Source organism: Chamaea fasciata, unplaced genomic scaffold (genome assembly GCF_029207755.1).
Source record: "Chamaea fasciata isolate MVZ Bird 193981 ecotype frontalis unplaced genomic scaffold, bChaFas1.0.hap1 SCAF_1, whole genome shotgun sequence".
Classification (NCBI taxonomy): domain Eukaryota; kingdom Metazoa; phylum Chordata; class Aves; order Passeriformes; family Sylviidae; genus Chamaea; species Chamaea fasciata.
Genome location: NW_027094086.1, coordinates 26,520,739 through 26,542,303, shown reverse-complemented (window position 1 = coordinate 26,542,303; position 21,565 = coordinate 26,520,739). Strand labels below are relative to the sequence as shown.

The following is a 21,565-nucleotide window of genomic DNA, read 5'->3' as shown; positions in this document are numbered from 1 at the left end:
TCTATAATTTAATGATGACCAAGATTAACATCCACCAGACTCTGAAAACTGGATGCAATAGTTCTCAAAGGGTTACACCACCAATATAATACCAGTGTAAAGTTTCTCAATAGCATATCTGTTGTTTTAATTCATTGAAATCCACTTCAGAGACACACTGCTTTTTACCATTCTTTGGAATGAGTGCTCCTGACAGACCTATAGAAGGCCTGGGGTAGTTGGCTTGGTACAGCTTGGGAAAGATAATGTAGGAAAACCAACCAGAAATCAAACAAACCAATAAAAAGGTTCTGCTTGAATATAGTATTGAATATGAGTTTAAAACATTGAGGACATAGCCTAGAGCAGCTGTAAAAAACACAAAATGAATGTATTAAGGCTGTTACTATATTGCAGATATTTTGGCCCCTTGTTTGTTGGAAAATGGCTGTCCAAACAGTCTGAAGTCCTGCGTGTCATCCGAGTCTCCCACCTGACAAAACTGGAAGTAGGAGTATAGGACTTTATCCGTAGCAGACAGAAAGCAATCCTCTTTGGAGACAAAGCTGTTTTGGGTCTTCTCACTTTCCTGAAAGTTCCATTGTTGGTTGTTGTGTTTCTCTAAAAAAATTTACTTTCAGCAAAAAATTTGTCAAAGGGGAACAGGCCTTAGGGGAAAAATGTAGAAACGTTGGAGATATTTTTATTCCTCTTCATTAGTTAATCCTGATAGTTTATAGGGCTTTGAGCGTGCAGAGGGAAGGCCTAGAATTGAATGACAAAGAAAGACAAAGGACTGAAGAAACAGCAGATACTGTGTATCATGGAAGCTTCCCAGCTGAGTGAATCGCCACTCATGCGCAGGACAGGCAACCCCCTGGGTTTTAAAGATCAGCTTTGTTTCAGACTGACAGATGCCCGCTCCTAGCTAGGAAACTGCATAACAGCTCTTGTGTTGAATCTCAAGTTACCACAAACTCCTGGGAGGGAAAGAAAAAAATTCAAAACCCTACATCACACCCACTCTTGCATAGAGCGTTTGCAGTACAGTATGTGGCGGGGTGTTCCTTTCCTTTTGAACTGGAACACAGTGTAAACCAAGACAAGGAGGCACAAGGCCAGGATGCAGGGAATGACGATGGCTATGGCTTTCACAGTGCTGGCTGTGTTGTCCAGTTTGATGACAATGTCAACATCATCTTGAGGGCTGTGTCGGTCTTTATCTCGATCTGTTGGTCCATCACAACCCATAAAGTCCTTGAGGATGGATCTGGGATAGCCAGGTTCCACCCTGAGCATCTGGTTATTGAATTTCCAGTACTCTTTTCCTTTGTAGAAATATGTGAAGCCTGGGGAAGAAAGTAGAAATTATTCATGGTCATATGAAATCATGTCAACAATGTCCCATGATGGAAATTATTGGTACAAAATTTTTTGTAACTGAAAAAATCAAAAGACATATGGAATAGACTTCAGGTATAGGTCTTTCAAATATTTCTTTACAAATTTTATTTCTTTATTGTTTCTAGACATCTAACATTGAGTTTGGAGGTTTTGTTTAGGTTTTGGTTTTATTGTTTGTTTGTTCTTTAATTGTTCTTTCATTCAGTAAACTGAGATTTCATTTTCTTTCGTTACTACAAAAATAATCAAATAATTCCAGAGAATATGGTCTATGAAAAGTCAAGGATTGTCATGTTCATTCATTGAAAAACCAGCTAGAGCTGGAATCGTCAGGGACAGGACTTTAAAGCATCACGACCTCTCCAAGTCTGAAACAAATTGCAATGCTATGCTATGTTGTGCTACCCTGAATAGAGAACAGACCCTCTTTAATCTCACATACCCTATTGTTGTACTTCAGAAGGAAACTGGATGAAATAACAGCATCTTTCACATGAGAAAACAGGTGTAACCAGATTTAAGTTTTCTGTAAAGACTCAATATTTGTTCATTCAGGCACAATCCAATGTTATTATTAAACATGCTTAAATGGACAAAAAAACTTCACTCTTGACAAAAATCTATATTCCTTTATTATCCCAGCAGAAAAATGACATTGATCTGGCAAGACACAAACCTTCAGGATGGCTGAACTTTCTCCTACTGTTTATGAACTGAAGGGAAACAGCTGGATTTTTTCTTCACTTTGTACATCTCATATATTTCCTGCAGTATTAAAGGCTACTAATACAGATTGGGCACTATTTGTAGTTAACAACGCCTCCTGAAAAGGCTAGTAACTGCCTGTCTGGTGATAACATTATTAACCACCTATTCAATCAATAGTTATTTTCTTTAAATTCTAATTTTTTTTTAAAAAAAGAAATATTTTATAGTCTATTTTGCAGCTCAAACTGGAGGAAAAGTGTTCATCACCTATTACCGCTTTTCAGAAAAACTTGAGTATTTCATCATTCTTCTACATTACGTATTTTTGTCATTTTAATGGCCTTTCTAACCAATGAAAAGGTATTATTTTCATTTTCTTAATCCCTTGCATTTTTATTACCTTAAATATGCTAGTAGATTTATAGAAAGATTTAACACAATTTGAGGAAAATAAAAAGAAATATACAAAAAATACTGATCTGTATCAAAAGAGCAGTTAGACTTGTTCAGAAAATGCCTTCTATTTTGATTGAAATAAAATATAAAAGAGCAATTCTTTAAATATTATGAAGTTTTAAAATTTTAACACATATAAAATTCCTTAAAGCAATCTGTATTTTAAATGAAAAGCATTATCAAATGCAAAATTTCATTATTTTGGAGCACAGTTACCCTATCTTTGCATTCCATATAACAGTATGCCTTTTACAAGGTACTGCACATCCTGGCCATGGATAAATATTTCAAGTATGCAAATTTGATGTATGATCTCTATCAATACTCTAATACATATAGAGAGACCATATACAGATGTGACACCTCTAAGTCTTCATTCTTACATACATGCAGAATACATGTACGTATACTCAGGGATAGAGGTAAGTCAAAACACAGACTTCAGTTGCTAGTAATTGATATTATGCAGCAAAAGGTCAAATTAAAATTCTTAAAGCAGCAAAGGTATTGCTAGCTGCTAGAGATCCAATAGAATGTTTTTCAATTAGAGTGCATTTTCCACTGGAAAACTCTGAACACAGTTTAAACTTTTCTGCATTTTGCTGAGGTAGGAACCAGGATAATAGCCAATTACAGCTGAAAGATGGAAGCTACCAGCAGAGCAAGACAGTTCTAAAAGACGGAGCAGTTTCACTGCTTCTCCTGACACAACAAATGACTTCACACAACTGTTGGAAGTCATTTCATCTAATCTTCTAAATGTGTTAAACCTGCTTTGAGAGCTGTTCCTTACAATTTTCTAGGTACTAGTCACTGAGTAGTGAGTCCAGTACCTGATCCAAACAGCACTGAAGGGCTTAGCAGTCACTACTACCTCAAATGTACTTATGTAGTAAGTATAAGGCAAAAAAAGGCCAGCGGACTAATAAAGTAGACTACCTTTTTCTTTCTTCTACCTAAAAATTGCCCCACCATCCACTTCAGCAGAATTTCTCGTTGGAAAGTTAAATTTTCTGTGCTGCTCTCAAGGTAGAAAGAAAAATTTCTCCAATTTGGAGAACTTTGTGTGATCTCAGATTCTGTGTAGCAAAATAAAGGAAATTTCTTCTCCACCCCCTCCTGAGAGTTTCTACCACAGTGTTAGAAAACAAATCACAACATGGGAAGTGGCAGGGTGAGTTTCAAAGATGTTACCTGTACCTTACCAAGCTTTTAGGATACTGAGCTGGGACACTGACTAGAGTGGGAAATTGGTTTTTCTCATCTTTTCTAAGACTCTTAATGCAAGATTACCAAAAACCTTTGCCACCACTGAAGAGAGCCCCTGCATGACCAGAGTTATTGTAAGTGTCCATTTGTATAGTTTGCACAATAGATAGACAAAAGAAGGATGAAAAGAATACTTAAAAATTAAATGGATTCCCTGAAAGACATGCTTTCAGATATTTTCTTATGAAAGTCAATAGCAAAGTTCTTTATCAACTCTGCTTCTGTCCAAAGAAATAAAAGCAGTTTCAGGCAAAATGCAATCAGCTTCTTTCCAACTGAGTTATGGTATTTATTTGCATCTACTTTTGTTTCTTTCTATCCTCATACAAACAATAGCATAGTTGTGAACTGTTTCTTAAGACTTTATTTTCTTGATTTCAGGGAAAATGTCTTAGTGGTCTTCTTGGGAATTTTATGGTGTCATTTTCAGTCCCTTTTTCTGCCCTGGGGCCCTTATAGGATTTCTGAGATGCTCAAGAATTCCCTCTTTCCTTTCACCTCCTCCACAATCTCACGTCATGTTTTACTAGCCACCTTATCCAAAGAGACCAGCAGACTATCAGAACCACCGGGGTTAGAAAGAGAAGTGGCTTTTATGTAATCAAAAGTCTTTCATGCTTTAGGAATGCATCTTCTGCCTCTGCACTGCTTTCAAACTCACTGGTCTGGGCGTTACAGTAAGGTAATTTTCATTTTTAATGGGAGGCACGTGTACCTGAGCTCAGCACAGATTATAAATATATTCATATACACTGATATGTGTATATATGTATACATATATACAGATATAGATAGATGATATATAGATGATAGATACACTCAGAGGTATATACACTCAGAGGTATAGATGTATATACAAATATATATCTTTCTATAATGTTTGTGTAATACACACATATGTATATTTAAAAACAGTTAATTATTGAGTGTGATGTATGCAGAATATCATCTTGAATGACCTACTTTCCAGTTAAAAGCAACACAAAAAATCCAATCTAGCAAAAAGGCCGAATACAGAGGAAGTTTCTTCTTCTGGATAAAACAGACACAAAGCAAGGAAGCAATTAAACATATTTCTGAAAAAAACCCCAAACATTTCCATGGTAAATTATTTAATCGAGTTAGAGGTTGAAATAGGAGGCTAAAATGTTTTATAAAAGGAAAGAGATATTTTTATTTTCTTATTAAAATAAAATTAAAATAATATGGCAATAGATAATGTGTCCTGTCTTATGAGGCAAACAGAATAAATGCAGAACCTACTAATAAATAAATCATATATACCATATAACAATTGTCCAACAATAATAGGTTACAGTAAATGCATATTTCCATCAAAGTGATCTAAAAACTCTGTGCAACTGACGGCTCTGTTGGCAGCCAGCCACCATTCCCTGGGTAGCACTAAATTCTCCTAAGGTGGAGGAGATTTTAGTTGCTCTCAGTTGTTTTCTGGTGTGTCCAGCTGAGACTCCATGCTCTAGGTATATGATGATGCAACTTGATAAAGGTAATAATAAATGACACTAAAATCCCTGTTTTCTGCGATTCTACATCATGGACTTATGACATCTTTGATTTACATAAATTCATTGGGATATTTCTGCTTAGATAAATATTTTGCTTCCCTTTGCTAGCTTTTAAGTATGAAAGCAATACCTTTTAGCTGTTTAAAAAGCCAACACCTTGAAAATTCAATAGAGATATACTGTGAATATGAAGCTTGTTTTAAGAGGTACTATAATTCAGCAGAGAACAAAACCAAAATTATTTAAAACAGAAGAAAAAAAGGATGGAAATTAGCGTTTGTAATACTAAATTTGAAAGCTTTTTCAGCTTTTATTAAACAAGTTTAACAGTACACACAAACAAAGAGCCATTTTCACTTAAGCCAGTTCTGTAGCAGGAAATACTTGGTTCAGATATCAAGAATTCCTTCACTACTTAACCTGAATAGTCAATCATGCCTCTACTACTCTATCTTACATAAAGCGTGTAAATAAATCATTAAAACAAGAACATGTTTGCATACCATTTTCCTTGTGGACAAAGGCTCCCTGAGGAGATTCTGGGATACCTTTCCAAATTGTGATTGGTTTGGGATAACCAGGGTCCATGGATCTCATTTCTTCACTGTACCTCCAGTACCTGAAATATTTTTTAGAGGAAAAAAAACCCAAAAAACCACGTTTGTAAGATAACAGATGAGTAACTTTGCATTCCATCCCCCCCCCCCACCCCCCGCAACACTTGCTACATTCATTAGCCACAAGTGGAAAAACAGGACTTCTTCTCTTTGAACATTACAAATAAATCTATTTGCTGTTTCATGTAAGTAGATAGAAGATAAAAGATTTTGCGCTTCAACAACTAAACCAGCATGCATTTCATTTTTAATCACCACAATTCTGATGCCTAGGGCTTTTGCACAGTGACACAGAGAGATGTAACATATGCAAAAAAACCCAATGTACATTAATGCTTTTCATAATATTGTAATAATGCAAGTGACAGTAGATTCATATTAAAATACCACCAGGAACCTTAATTTAACTCTTCATGTGTATGCATTATAGTAGCTTTTAATTTCATTTCATTATCACTAAACAGACGCAGTGTATTATAAAATTCAACCTGTTTGTGTGCCTTGCCAGCCAGCCTTTCTCAAAATAAAAAGCTTCAGCATGCAATTCTAGTAATCCTGAACATCTGAGAAGTATTTACACTTGTGATTTATTTATACTTACAAGTAATATTGATATTTTTTTCCTTTGACTGCTGATCAAATTGCTAAGCACATCTTATAAGCTGGTTCTAAGAATACTGCATCTCTAACATCCTCTGTGTATCCTAATATTTTGGTGAGTCATTTCATATTTTGATTTACTCCATTAATTTAAGCATAGTTTTATCACTATCATTGATAATCTGGTTACTGCTAAAAACTTGACCCTTTTTCTCATTTGAATTCATTTGACTTCAGTTTTTGGAAATCCTTGTTATGATCATCATATATTAAAAAATTCTTAAGTGGATAATATTTTATCACTGTGAAGGTACTTAGGCACTCTAATTGATTCACATTTTAATCTTTTTTAAAAAGTACAGTGGTCTGAACTCCTCAGTATTTCTCCCTGTAGGGTATTTCTCTGGCTTTAAACTTTCAATGATATTAAACTATGGCAGATTTCAAGTGGGTTAAGTGCTGGCAAGTTAGATTAAAAAGATATTTGTATTTATTTTTTTGTTTCTTATGCCTAAATTATTTTTACAGCCTCAATTCTTAAACTAGTCACATATACACCAGCTACTATCCAACAATCCAATGGTCTTTATTTGGATACGTAACATCTCCAAAAGTTTACATGCAGAAACCAAATATATAAGTAGTAAACAAAGCTCTAACACTAATACTGTTGAAACCAGTTATTCCTCATGCTTTAACTCTAAGTTTCTTGGTCTTTAGTTTGCACTTTTCAAACAAATATATATTCTTTTTCTCTCCTTCTACTTCCAAACTCTACTTCTATCCTGCACAATTTCTCTCATTTTCCTTTTCCTTCCAATCTTTTCATCTTTTTGAGCTCCTTCTTTTAATAACCTCTAGTTTTCCACTAGCCCTAAGTGACTTTCAAAGACATACTTTGTCATTAAAAGTTTTTGAGGACATACTCAATGCACACTCAGAAATCACAAAACTTCTGGGTTTTTCATCACTGATGAGAAATTCTATTAGGAAAGGACTAATCACAGCACCTCCTCAACAATCTATGCTGGAACAATGAACCTGTCTACAGGGTAAGGAAAAGCCTAGTCTTGATTCTATTTGGCATGCCAAATGTTCACAAGCAAACTCCCTAATGATGGTTTGAGCTCTACACACTATATAAACTTGTTGCTGTATCTCAAAGACTGATAAATAACAGAGGGGAAAAAAATGAAAGTCTATTTCATAACTTTAAAAAAAGGAAAATTGGAAAATATTTGGTAAACTATGTTCCATAGATAAGCCTATTTACTTAATGATATCCCGAGCCATTGGATGATTAGGTTTTATGAAGAAAAAACATTGATTTAAACTCTAAAGTGTATAAAACCACTTGGACCAGACAGGGGCATAAACAAGGACATGTGTCAAGAAGTTAATCAAACCTATTATCTTCTAGTCCCAAATGACTCAGTTCTGGTAGGATAGGAATGACAGAGGGACTAATGTTTTCTGTAGTCAATTTCTTCTCCTTTTTGGGTTTACAATTATTTGGAAGAATTATCGTTTATGTTGAAATAGATAATGTCAAATAACAACAATAGTGTTCCATACATGAGGTGCTTTAGAGATAAGTCTGTTTATTGATTTGACTTTTAAATTCTTACTGGTTTGGTTAATGGGATTTTCTTGTTTGCTTATATTTGGTTTAGCCATTTTTATTATTATTTTTATTTTATAGCAAATATTTGATGTCATAAGCAATCACACTGAGAAACTTACTGTTATTAGGGTTTATTCCCATTGATGGTCAATATCCTATAATGGCTCAATTATCTCTGCAAGGCTCATGTTCAATCTTCTTCTAACATACTGTATTGCATTTATATCCTGCTGAGATTCATTGTGCTTGTTAGCTCTAAGTAGCAACATTTCTGCCAGCACCTGTTTTCCTCTGCTAGTTCTTTTTGTCCTCTCTTATTACCAATTGTGTTTTAGGAAAGTCCTGAATGTAAGTAACTGCCTATGCATGGAAATATAAAAGGACATTGCTGAATAAAGCCTAAATGAAGTAAAAGTCACAAAAAATATCCTACTGTACATCTTTTTACAATATGTATGTGGAGGTGGAAAATTATTATCTGAAAATAAAATTGAATTTTTTAAAAAAAATCTACTCAACCACAGGTAACAAATTTTTTAGGCATCTTCAACTCACTATGAAAATTGATTGCTTGAAATTACACATTGTTTTAAAACATTAAAAAAAATTGACTTAGTTATCTACTTCCCTCACCATGAGGGTTGGAGAGCTATATTTTTTAAATAATAAAAATAGCTTTAACCATAAAATTTGTTGCAGCATTCTGTAATGCAATTTTTACAGTACTGCTAAAAAATTACAAACTGTACTATCCTAAACATATTCTATGATGTATATTAAATTATTAAGTGATCCATGAATACTATTAGTGCCTGAGAACAGTAAGTACCACACAGTAACAAAAGCAATCATACTTTTAATAAGACGAATAGAAACATTACAGTTATCAGTTAGGAATAATTTGTCTCTCAGCACACAAAATTTGCACAGGAACGCATCAGTCAACAAACACAGCACCATACTAAAAACCTGTAAAATCCATCATTCAGACAACTCACAGTGTTTCAAAAATTAATGAATTCTCTTGATGTCTCTATAAAGCAGACATATAGTCCTTTCCTTTTTTTTATTGACAGGTAGATAAAGATACAGACACTAAATGACTAGTACAAGTATTTCAGGAATTGAAAAACCCTTGGATTTTACTTTTTTTTCTGTGTTTGTCTTTTTTCGGGGGATTGGGTTTTTGTGGTTGTTTTTTGGTTTTTTTTAATTTTTTTTAATTAATCATAAATATGTGTCCCCATAAGATTTTTTAGAAGTAATTCCAAGAAAATGCTCAAATTCTTCTCTAGCTCCCAGGTTTAGCTCTAGGTTCCCTTTTTTTACCTCATTATTAAATAGTAGCAAAGAAGTCATTTTCACTGACCTTAAAAGATTTGGATCATGCCTTGCCTGCTTATGTGCTGGGGTTTGGAAATGTGGATAAAAAGAAACAGGTAAGAGTGTACATAAACACATCACTTTGAATACTTAAGTTTAAATTTGCCACAATTGTGACTCCCCTGTTGACTTCTAAAACCTAACTTTTCTACTGGATATACTTATACCCATTCCAAGATATTCACACAAATGTAATTTAGCTTACAAGACATGTGAAAACAGTACAGCCATCTATGCAGGAGGAGTTAATTTCATCCTTTTGAGAAACAGAGGAAAAGATTAACGTGTTCAGCTGATATCCACTGAATTGTTCCCTTGCAGAAATCCTTTACCAACCTATCTCCTTTGAAGAAGTAGGTTTTTCCAACATCTTCCCACCAAATTGCTGAATCAATGCCATGGGAAGGAATTCCACTTCCAAGTGTTATCAAATCATGAGGATAACCTGGCTGGAGAGTAGTGTCCTTGAAAACCCAGAACTTGTTACCTGTACAAAAGCATATATATACACACATGCATTTGTGTTAGTCATCAGTACTGTCAGTAGAAATATTAATACACTCCTAAGAAATAAGAAAGAATCCCAAAGGTCTATAGTAATGATTCTTCCAAATACAGTGAAATGAAAAATATTTCATGGCTGCAGATAATGCAAAATTAAATATGTCTTGTGGATATCTTGCATTTATAAAGCACCTTTCTTCAAATGGGTCCACAGAATATTTTGATACCAACTGTATAGTGATCAAAAGTAGAACGAAAATGAAATCATCTTAAGAGGCTGTGTGGTTGATAATGTAATGCATTTACAGAAAAACTATGCAGAAGTTTTACATTTCATGAGGCAAGAATGAATTTTATAAGAAAATAAGGTAATAAAACACAAACAAAAGAAATTACAATCCTCACAGAGACGAAATACTTTTATTAATTTGTATTTCTCCTTAAGAAGTTAGATTTCTTATGAAGGATGTATGATTATTTCAGAAATAACCACAGAAATTAATTTTAAATGTATTTTCCCTAGGATGGCCTAAAGACAAAGAACTGAGAATCTGAAGTCCCAGAGGTGAAAACCTTTTGTCGCTGAAAGTAATGAGGGGTTGCCGGTGGCAGCAAGACTTAAGCTTTGTCTGTAGGTGACACACGATTCAAAACCACCCAACTGGCTTATTAAGTGCTGAAAATACAAGGTAGTTGTATGACTCTAGTTGATGTTAACACAATGTCTACACTAACTTCTGATTACCCAGGTTACTCAGGTTACTGTCTTAAATATGAATGAGAGCCATGGGCTTCCTGGACTGCAATGCTGAGTGGCTAAAACCCCTACTGCTAGAGGGGTAACTGCACTTACTAGATAAATTTTTTGTGTACACAGGGATCCATGCCCACAGCGGTAGGAGCCACACCACTGTTTTAGAGCCTAGATGCCCCCTGTTTGTGGGAGAGGATGCTTCCTGTGATCTCTCTTCCAGCTGGACAGCTTACCTCACAAGCCCACAACTCCAGTTTCCAAGCTTGATTTTTTCCTCTGCCTTACTGGCCAAGCTCTCCTTCACTGAACACTTCCATGATTGTCTCACCTACTTCACCATATCATATTAAGCCTATAGTCCCATATTTCCCTGATAATTTTGTTGTCCTCCTGGGGACTTCTGAGCATACTGTGCCACCTGTCCTATTCTTGCAACTATCTTTTCCTTTTTACATTTCTGCTTTTTCCTATTTCTTCTTCAAACCTCACTTCTCACCTGTGTCTTTTCAGCAGAGACTTCTCTTTCAAACACAGACAGCTTTGGCTGAAAAAAGGGAATAAAGACCCCATATGCTCCCTAGAAATAGGAAGGGGGGAGCATAATTTGCACTTATATACTTATCTGATGAGCTTGCTCTGATGCCTGTCTTCTCTTTGTGTTATATCCCCTAGACCACAAGGACACTCTTCTCAGGCTAGACTATAGGCTCCATTGTGAAAGAACCATGTGTTCGTTTTCTCTTCAAAGCACTACCATCATAATTTTTTTCCAAAAACCATTGCTAGTTTTAGTAATAATTACACTGAAGGAGAAGATACTCTTTGACATCACATGGACACTTTGAGCAAAATCACAAAAAAATCTAGACAAGATCCATGAACATATATATTGAATTGGCCTTACTGGATTCTTCACTTTGGTCTGTGCATTGACATGGATGTTGACATGACAATGATATTTAAAACATAAGGGGAAAAGTTTGTAAACAAATTTTGCTCAAACACCTTTGGAAAGAGAATGTAAGAGATAAAATCATGGCTGTTCACAATAGCTTTTGTACTTACCTTTAAGGCTAGACAGGCTGTTATACAGATTTAGGAGGTTAAAGTACTGTGCTGTATAAATATTTTATAAGGAAATGTAATATTACTCCAAAGACCTAGGATCAGGTGTATGCCAGAATCATCAAGAGGGAAAATCCAGAGAGCTGTTTTGCAGTTGGTTTTAAATTTTAGCTACCCCTCTGTGGTATTAAATGTTCGTTTAAAGGAAGGGTTTCTTTAATCTCCCTATTTGTACTGTGATGATTTAAAGCATGTTTTCATTTTATCCGAGTCTTAATTAGGAGAGGGGGTACAGTTTCCATTCCTCCCATGCTGGGTTTCCAGGGTTAATTTTTTATCAGCTTCTTTACAGCTGCTTGTCACCCACTTTCAAGCACAGACACTACAGTTTGCTCAACAGATCCATTTTCTCTCCCCTGCTAGTTGAAGGAAAAAAGGACTCAAAGAATGAGTATGTACAGAGCCATTTGAAGTACTGAAAATAAAAGAGACACATAGATCTACGAAGGGCAGTCATGGAAAGCTAAGTTTTCTGTTGACTTGGAATTAAGGTCATTGCTAACCTGAGATTTACCTTCACTGAGATGCCTTATAAAAATTCACCTATAGGTGATAATGACAGAGGTAAGCATCTTCAATCATTCTCTGTCCCTCCTCCCATGTGGTTTATCTTTTGCCAATTCACATGACTGGACACAGAAGGCTTCAGATGTTAATGGCAGTTTCAAATGCAATGATAAGAGAAGTCATGCATTTTGGTCTTACTAGTTGGTACTTATGGTGCGAACAACAGATGGCATCCAGTGAATGATCCCAGGCCAACTCATTTCAGTTTCAGAAGATCATTCAAAATGACAGCTGTTGCACAGCATTGAGAGGCATATGCTGTGATGTATGTAATCCCAATACTTTTCTCTGTGCCTCACAAGGAATAAAAGTCAAAGCAATTGTTATGAATAGATCGTTATCAGCCATACCCAAGGAGGCAAAGTTAACTATTAACAAGATCATGTCATACCAAAATAAACAACAGTTATGCACAAACCATTGTAAGTGAATACCACTGAGCCATGTATTTTTGGCACGTTCAGATATACTGAGGTAAAAGGAAAGTGTAGATGTGGGAACAGACATAAGAAATGGAATTCTTCCCATAATTTCTTACTAAGAAGCAAATTCTTTCCTAGAAAACAGAGAAAAGGTAAATTTAACTGTATTCTGAGACAGGGAGCATTTAACTGTATTCTGAGACAGGGAGCATTGAGAGCTCTAACATGTAAGCAAGGCCTATTGATGTTAACTGGAGGGAATTTTATTTAACATTTGCTTTAGAAGACATGTTTAGTCTGGATTACCATGTTTGTTAATGAGAAGTACTATATGTAAGAAATCAAATGTTAAATCTGGCTGACAATTTTCACTTCAGTTTTTTGTTTGATTGAGGGTTTTTTTAGGAGATTTCAGGAGGTTTGTTGTTGGACTTGTTTTGCATTTTTTTTTTCTGTCTCTCACCTGGACAAAAGTCAGTGACTACTGATCAGAGAATTGATCTGATCAACAGAATATTGATCAGAACCCAATGTTGGGAGAAATTAAAGCTGAAAATCAATGCAAAGGATGCCCAACTGTGATGAGGACGAGTTAATTTTATTTCTAACATATTTATGTAACTTTAAATGTAGAACAAAGTAATGCTAAAGTCATTATGCTTTCATGTAGCTAATCTTCCACTAATAAATAGTCAATAAGACTTCATTAATTGTGATCATAATGGAAAGAACTATGACAAAATTGTCATATTTTTATTCTTATAGATAACTAATCCTTCTTTGGAGTCAGAATTCATGCCTTTGGCAGAAACCACCACTGTGCCTATTTTTCAAAGCTGTTTTTTTAAGGTCTCATTGGTAGGTTTGTTATTCTCACAGAGAATAAAGCACCACATGTTTAATGAAGTCTGAAATTTCAGAATGTTTAATCTCTCTGCTTTTATTCCCTAATGTAAGGTCTAATATAATAAGAAGCAGATTGGCAAGGTCAGAAGCTGAGAGTGAAGCAAGTGATAAAAAAGCTAAAATGTGTTACTTCTCGAAATAAGGCTTTGTTAAATATCATCACTGTAGGGAAACTGCTGAGAAGGATGAACCATGGAATTATTTGAAGTCTCTCAACATCCATCTTTGACACTCTAAAAAAAAAGTACTGGAAATAAAAGACATCTGTATTGTTATGCTTCACTTAAAATTACAATATTTTAGATATTCTTCAGACTGTTTAACTTCCTACTTACTACTGCCAACAAATATGCAGTTTTTTAGTAATTAGTTCTTCCTTTATAGAATCTGAATTTTGAATAATTGTGCTTCTGGTTTTTTTTGTCCATATCATTTGCAATTATAGTAAATGTGCAGCACAAGAATTGTGTGGCATATAATCACTGTGTTAGAGTGGTGAGATGAATTCCCAAATTTTTAAACAATTAGTGTAATTTAAAGTAGTTAAAAAATTAATATCTAATTCTGAATGTTGGTTTTTTTCCAGTCAACATTCCTCTTAATTTTGGTCTTTCAAGCCTGTATCTAGTCTTTTTACCAGTATCCTAAAATTACTATTCATGGTTCCTTTTTCCCCATTTCCTATTTCCCACATCAAGTTTCTGTCATTTCACCGTTCCATGATCTGACACTATAGTAAATCTATTTTTCAATATAAAATTGTCAGGCCGTGAGGTAAGTGCAGTGCTGGAATGAATGTTATGATGGAGGCACTGGTTGTATGAGTTTTACAGCAGCCTTTCTATTGCTACATTTGGTTTACCATAACATTCAACAGTGCAGATGGCTTGACAATTTCATTTTTAGCACTATATAAATTCCCAAAGGTACACAGAATGAATTTTACTATTCATGTTTTCTCATTAGAAAAAAAAAAAAAAAGGAAAGAAAATAAAAAGGTATTTTTCTGATGCCATCTTATTATCATTCAGCGAGGATACTGGCAATGAATAATAACAAGAATTCAAACATCTGTTTTTTATAAGCAGCTATTCACCAGATTGCTCTGCACTTTATGAGTATGGTCTGGTCTACTGGGGGCTGATGAGTCCATCTGGCAGGGAACAGGAAGAGCATCTCAGTCACAGGCTTGCCAAGATGGTAAAGAGGGCTTTTAACTGAAGTTGCTGGTGGAGGAAGAACCTCAATCCAACCCACTCCTACCAGTTTGATGCCAGTGACAGCAAGAGATGTCCAGAGCCTGGAGAGGGATCACAGGTCTGCAGCAGAGCACCTGAAACAGCTCAAAGGAATTCCAGCCACTCCAGCCAGTTAGTTTCATTGGGGGCACCAAATTAAATGGTTCTATGGAAACACATGTATTATGTGGAATAAGCAACAGGAGTTGGGGATGTGCTTGGAAATCTGTGCACACCGGCAGGGCTGTGATCTTACTGGCATCACAGAGATGTTGTAGGATGGCTTCTAAGAATGGAACGTTATAATGGAAGGCTACTGGCTCTGTAACAAGCATGGGCAGGGAAGAGGGCATGGGGATGTTGCTGTCAGTGTCAATGACCAGCTGGAGTGCATGGAGCTCTGCTGGGATGGATGAGGAACTCATCACAGAATCAGCTAGGTTGGAAAATACTGGAGATCATCAAGTTCAGCCTTTGACCTAACACCACCTTATCAACTAAACCATGGCCACATCCAGTATTTTACTAAACACCTCTAGGAACAATGACTACACCACCTTCCTGGGCAGCCCATTCCAGTGCCCATCCACTCTTTCTGTGAGGAATTTTTTTTTTTCTTCCTAATGTCTAGCCTGTATATTTGGAGTATATTATGGGTCAAAAACTAAAGGGAGGGCAGGAACAGGTGACACTATAGTGTGGGTCAGAGGAGTGCATAGTGACATTAATCCAGTACAAGTTCTCCACTGGCACTTAATCCATCTTTTCTATTTTATTCACTGAATAACAGATGCAGACACTGGCTTAGGTATGTCCTTTGTTAACACATCTGTATGCTAGACTTCAGATTTAAAGTTCCTTCTATAACTTACTTGTTTGTACCAATTCTAGACGGGTAAGGCACACTACCTGGATAAGACATTCTACTTGCTCATCATCTTAGCAACAATCAACTTGTCTGTTTCTAGCATCTTTGGTAGGAGGACATGTACTCTTTTCCCAGGAAATTTTGCCATGGAATAGAAGAAACGAGATAATGATCATTTACCTACAGTCTATTTATACAGATTTCTGTAATCATGTTCCATAAGGCAGTTGAGATCCTTGGAACCGGAATTTTCAAGGACACCCACAGAGAAGACTCAGCTGAATTTTTTGATTCTGCAGCACTGGAAAAACATGAATTACACTGATAGAAAACACTAACAGTTAGATATTAAGATTCATGAAGACATGCCAGAGAAGAAAACTTTCTTTTAAAAAATTGCACAAGGAAATACAAAGACTTTTGACCTTGGCAAAAAAAGGGATGATACAAATGCCATTGGAAAAATAATGGAACTTTGAAAAGAAGTCATATGGAAAAATACCTACAGCAGAATTTCCATAGATAATATGATATCAGCTAGAAGGCACGAAACTAACTGGTCTGAAATCAGATAGCATAAGGTGGGGATGATGTGAAAGGAAAACACAATTCTGACTTCTAAGAGCACAGTCCTGTTGTTCCTGCTTGTTTTAATTAGTCTTGATTTAATTTCCCAGAGAGAAAATAGAGAAGCTCCCTCCTCCTTCTGTTGTTTGTTATCTATAACCCACAGACTACAGGATCAACCTACTCCTCTAAGACCTAACAGGAGCCAGTCAGCTGTGGGTGAAGAGTTAAATAATGAGGAAACATATTTCAAGGTCACTGGGAAGGAAAAGAAAGCAGCTATAAGAGTAAGCTTGATCATTTCTGTCTGGAGGTCAGGTAATGGATCCCAGCATTTTCAAGGCAAAAATCTGGACTGCCCAGGGTAGCTACTTTGCTCTTTGTAGAAGTGGTGCAAAGGAATAGCTACAGAATAATATTTTTACCCTGCCATGTTCTGTGGACCTAAAAATCAAGCTGTAGGATGGAGATTTGGAGGTACCCTGACCATAACTCCTACCCATATAAACTTTCCAGAGTTAATGGCTTGAAGTTTATTTTATGGCAGCAGAAGTAAACACATTCGATGTATTGACGTCATATAAATAGAAAATGTACTATATGGAATGTAGTTTTCCTTATGATTCACACAAAAATACAATTTCACTATTAGTAAAACATAAAATTCATTGTACTGTTATGAAGTGCTTCTGCATGTTATTTATTTTTTTTCACTTAACATTCCCAGGATCCTGTTTCGATAGTAAATAAAATATTACTTCTAACTCCCTGTTAACGACTCCACTTGTAAATTTTTTTTTATATAACAACTTTTAAAAATCTACCTTTTTTGTAATGAGTTAAAAAATGAATCATTCGCAACACTAAACAGCTGAAAAATTTTTTCACATATTTGTTATCTAGTCAGTTTCTTCTTCTCTCAAATGATTATTTTATAAAACATACTTTGCATAATTTGTAGACTTTTGTCACTGAGTATGCATTTAGTAAACATATGAGATAGCTTTATCATTAAATCCAAATTACATGTTCAAGAACTTTAATTTTGAAGAACAGCTGATGTCTGGGGTGAAATTTGAAAAGAATTATTAGCAACAATTCGATCTATATCACCTATTTTCTGGAGTCTATGTTTCTTTAAAAACAGTAAATACACATCTATGAAAAAGACTTTTTCCCCCACATGAAACTCCTAACACCACAGGTCTCAGATGTAACAAATACAATGCAGTACAGTGAGGTATATATAGTAGAGATGCCACTTAAATATATAAGAAATTCATTTGCAAAAAGAAGAAGAGCAAAGAGAACAACACAAAAATTAATGGAAATGTGTTCATTGAGTCTTCCTAAAACGCATTTTTAAAAATTATTTCACAGTAGATAATTTCTATGTCTCATATTTATACTTTCAAATTTTTATTGAATATGTAAGAGCAAATGACCTAATACTGTGAAGGACAATCATAAATTAAAAATGTCTTGCCAAACAAGAAAATGTTAACTTACACACTCCTAATTTAGCTACCAATTTGCAACAAGATTTAGAAATCTTTAGTAAAAAAAACCAAGATGAGTTTCAAGAAATCATCACACTCAACAGTGTTACACAAAATCTTGCTTTTGTACTTCTTACCTTTAAAGAAGACAAAGTTCCCCTCGCTGTTTTCATAAACTGCATCAATGCTGGGAGGCAGTCCCCTCCAGAAGTAGGTAATCTGCATGGGGTACCCATCCATCACCCTGTTGTTTCTGACTCGCCAAAACCACTGATCCTGCAAAACAAACGTGCACTTCTTACAACATTTATATGTGTTCAGCCGCTGTCTTGAAAATACTGAACAGCCTATCCTGGCATTTTTAGAGCAGACCTTTTGCTGAGTGGATAAGCATTTGTGTCACAGTACAAATGTTTCAGAACTGGTTTTTGCTGAGATGGGAGTAAGCTACACACATGAACCAGGTGTTTGGAGCAGATAGCCCTCGGCAGAACATACAGCTTGTATGAGATGATGCAACTCTCTCAACTTCATTCTTATAAGGGGCCCCATTTAAAATTTGTGGTTTGACTACAAGTGCTTTTAGACTGAACCACGTGCCTATGTGAATGTCCAAAATAATGGGACTACATACAGTCTCCATACTACATACTACAATCAATTTTGTGGGTCATTTTTGTGCAGTGGCTGCTAACAATGAATGGTTGATAGATACATGTGTAACATTACTACATCACCCTAGTAAGAACTACATTTTGATGACAACTTTACTGTAGTGAAGTTCAGCAGTCTTTCCAAGTGACATTAAATAAAATGGTTAATATTACAGCCATATACATATATTTATATATAATAGGTGCTAAATCCAGCTAAATCAAATACATGGCACATTAAACGGGTATCAATAAAGATATCATCACTGTCCCTCTTCAGAACTGTTTCATTTAGAGATGAAGGATAGGGTAAGTATTTTTACTTTTTACACACATTTGAACATTTTTCAGCATTAGTATTATGTTAAACAACCCTCTTTAAAAATAAAGGAAGCCATGTTCTGCCGGAATCTGTCACAGTTTACATGGCAGTTCTTCCTCAGTGTAAGGAACACAGATTTCACAGTGCAACAAAACCTGTAAAATCATCAAGTCAACAAACATCTTCTTGAGAACGGGTTGTGTTTCAGACTTAGTGATCTGTGGGGTATGCTTGCATTATTTTATTTTGACAGCAAGACCGATAAAATTATATTTTGCAGATTTGGAATTGAGTTGAATGTCAAACTGTATTTCACACTTCATATTGCTGACCTGCAGTATAATAGTTAGAATATTCTTATCTATTATTGGTTCAAATTCCTGAGTAAACCAATAACTTTTCCTGCTATACTATTAAAATCTCACCAATAATACAGTTATGGCAAAACTGGAATGTATGTTTCATTCAGCATATCCCCATGAATTTGTTTTTAAACCTGTTTATATGTATACATAGATGTATATGGGTCATTGCCTTTAATGTTGAAATATTCCATTCTGAAGCATAATTGTGAATATAACATGCCATGTTCTCTTTTCTGCTGATGGAATCTCACAGACTCCTTATTTTCCTCATCTATTTTCAGCATATGTACCTGTCCTTGCAATAACAATGGACAATGGGGTATAGCTCATCAGTAAGGATCTTACACATTTCCACAAACTAAAATTTTGAAAATTTATAATTTTAGCATTTTTATGGTCTTATTTAAACAGACAGAGGCTGGCATATGATTTGTCAACAGATATCATCTTAGGGAATCAGCAAACACCTGGAAATGTCTGAGATCGGAACTGAAAGTTTGGACAATTTATAAGATTGGGGAAGGTAGGTGTTGGCAGAGGCTGATAGAATAATTTGTTTATGTAAATTTAATTTTCCTGGCTGACTTTCCTATGAACATGCTGGACTCAATGTTTTTTGACTAACAGAGTTCAAACTCTGGAACTCAAGAAATCCAGCATGTAGCTGTAAAGCATGCCAAGGACTCTTCTGAAGATTCAGATGGGATAGGCTCTGCTTACAGAAAGAATGCCTCATTTCAGCACTTACATGTAAATAAATTCATTTTATCTCAAACAAAATCATATTTACCAGCAATTTTATCATCTACATTTTTATAAACATGTACATTTACTGAAAGTATGTTTTCACAAGAGTTTAGCTACTATTAAAATTCAAAAGAGGTATAGTCCTAGAGAAAGCATATTCACTCTTAATAAAGCTCTTTCACACTTTAAGTAAATAACTTGAAATAGTTTCTCTGGCAAAACACTTCTCAGTGTATTTGTTTATGTTGAATAAACACAGTTTTGTCCCTTTTGAGAAATGGTGTGTATTGACAAACCCTTTGCCTTTCCCACTGTGTTGGTTAAATATACTTTTTATTATTTTGTATCCCCAAAATACATTAACTACAGCAGACAGGTTGAACACATGACTTGTCACATGAACTGCAATGCAAAGCCTGACAAATGCATACATTGAATGCACAGATTTTAGTGTCTTTCCTTGCTGGCTAGCAAATGCCTCTTTGTAAGCATCTGTAGATACTCAATTGCATCAAAAATATGGATCACTCCAGTGCAGCTGAGATCTGGCATAAAAATGGATCATTAAATATTACAACTGTTAGACATACCAAGTAAATTAAACTTGGATAATTATTCCCAGTTCAAAAAACAAAACTGAAACAAACAAAAAAAATCAACATTTAATTAAGCTAGAGCAATATATCTAAAACCCCAGAAAATGGGCATTGAGTGAGAAGAGACTGTAAAATGTTTCAGAAACACTATGATGGATAGAGTAACAGTTGAATGAAGAAGCAGTAGCAGTCACTCAAATTGAATGTTTTGACATTTTGTTTAGAAGATGGGATATTTCTGAGAAAAAAAGATAATAAAGCTTTTTAGAGAAAACAAACTAAACAAAGGTCATACATAAATCACTCTACACTGTCAGTAATTGCTTTAGGGTTTTTTTTCCTGTGCATTCAAAGGGACTAAAATACAGTTTATTATGTATGATCACAGCATATACTGCCATCATAAAAACACTTCTTTATCAACAACTCAGAGAATCTTGAATGGAAGACAGTATAAAACTAAAAAAAAATCTGTCTCATAATGCAAAGCCTTCATACTTTGTTGGTATACAGTCTCCTCCCACTCTTAGAATATACAATTTCACCTTTTTTAGTGATGATTGAGTTAAATTGTTCTTTATGTTTCATTCTATGAATGTTTAAATCTTTACTCTTATGAATAATTAATTTCCATTTCAGTATTTATTATCAACTTAAATATCTTTCAGATTCCTTAAGGGCCACAACTGATGTGTATGAGAATTAAAAACAATCTCCAGGTATTTTGGTTCATCCATAATACACAAACTAGAGGAGCTTTTAGCGCAAAATTAATGGAGCTTTCTTGTTTAAGGACCTCATTTGATCCTATGTCTCTGGACCAACAACCATTGTCAATGTTAAAACATTAATTTGCTATAAAA

General features: G+C 35.0%; 1 protein-coding gene across 1 annotated transcript in view; it reads right to left on the bottom strand.

Moving 5' to 3' along the window:
- Window positions 1–588: 588 nt before the first annotated feature.
- The window catches only part of MMP16 (matrix metallopeptidase 16), a 165,509-nt gene continuing 144,532 nt past the window's right edge, over window positions 589–21,565 (bottom strand). Inside the window, exons 7-10 of the mRNA XM_066179167.1 lie at window positions 18,157–18,295; window positions 9,906–10,056; window positions 5,849–5,964; window positions 589–1,328 (exon numbers count right to left, since the gene is read on the bottom strand). Coding sequence (XP_066035264.1) covers window positions 994–1,328; window positions 5,849–5,964; window positions 9,906–10,056; window positions 18,157–18,295 — 741 coding nt within the window. The 3' untranslated portion in view covers window positions 589–993. The remainder of the gene's footprint in view (window positions 1,329–5,848; window positions 5,965–9,905; window positions 10,057–18,156; window positions 18,296–21,565) is intronic.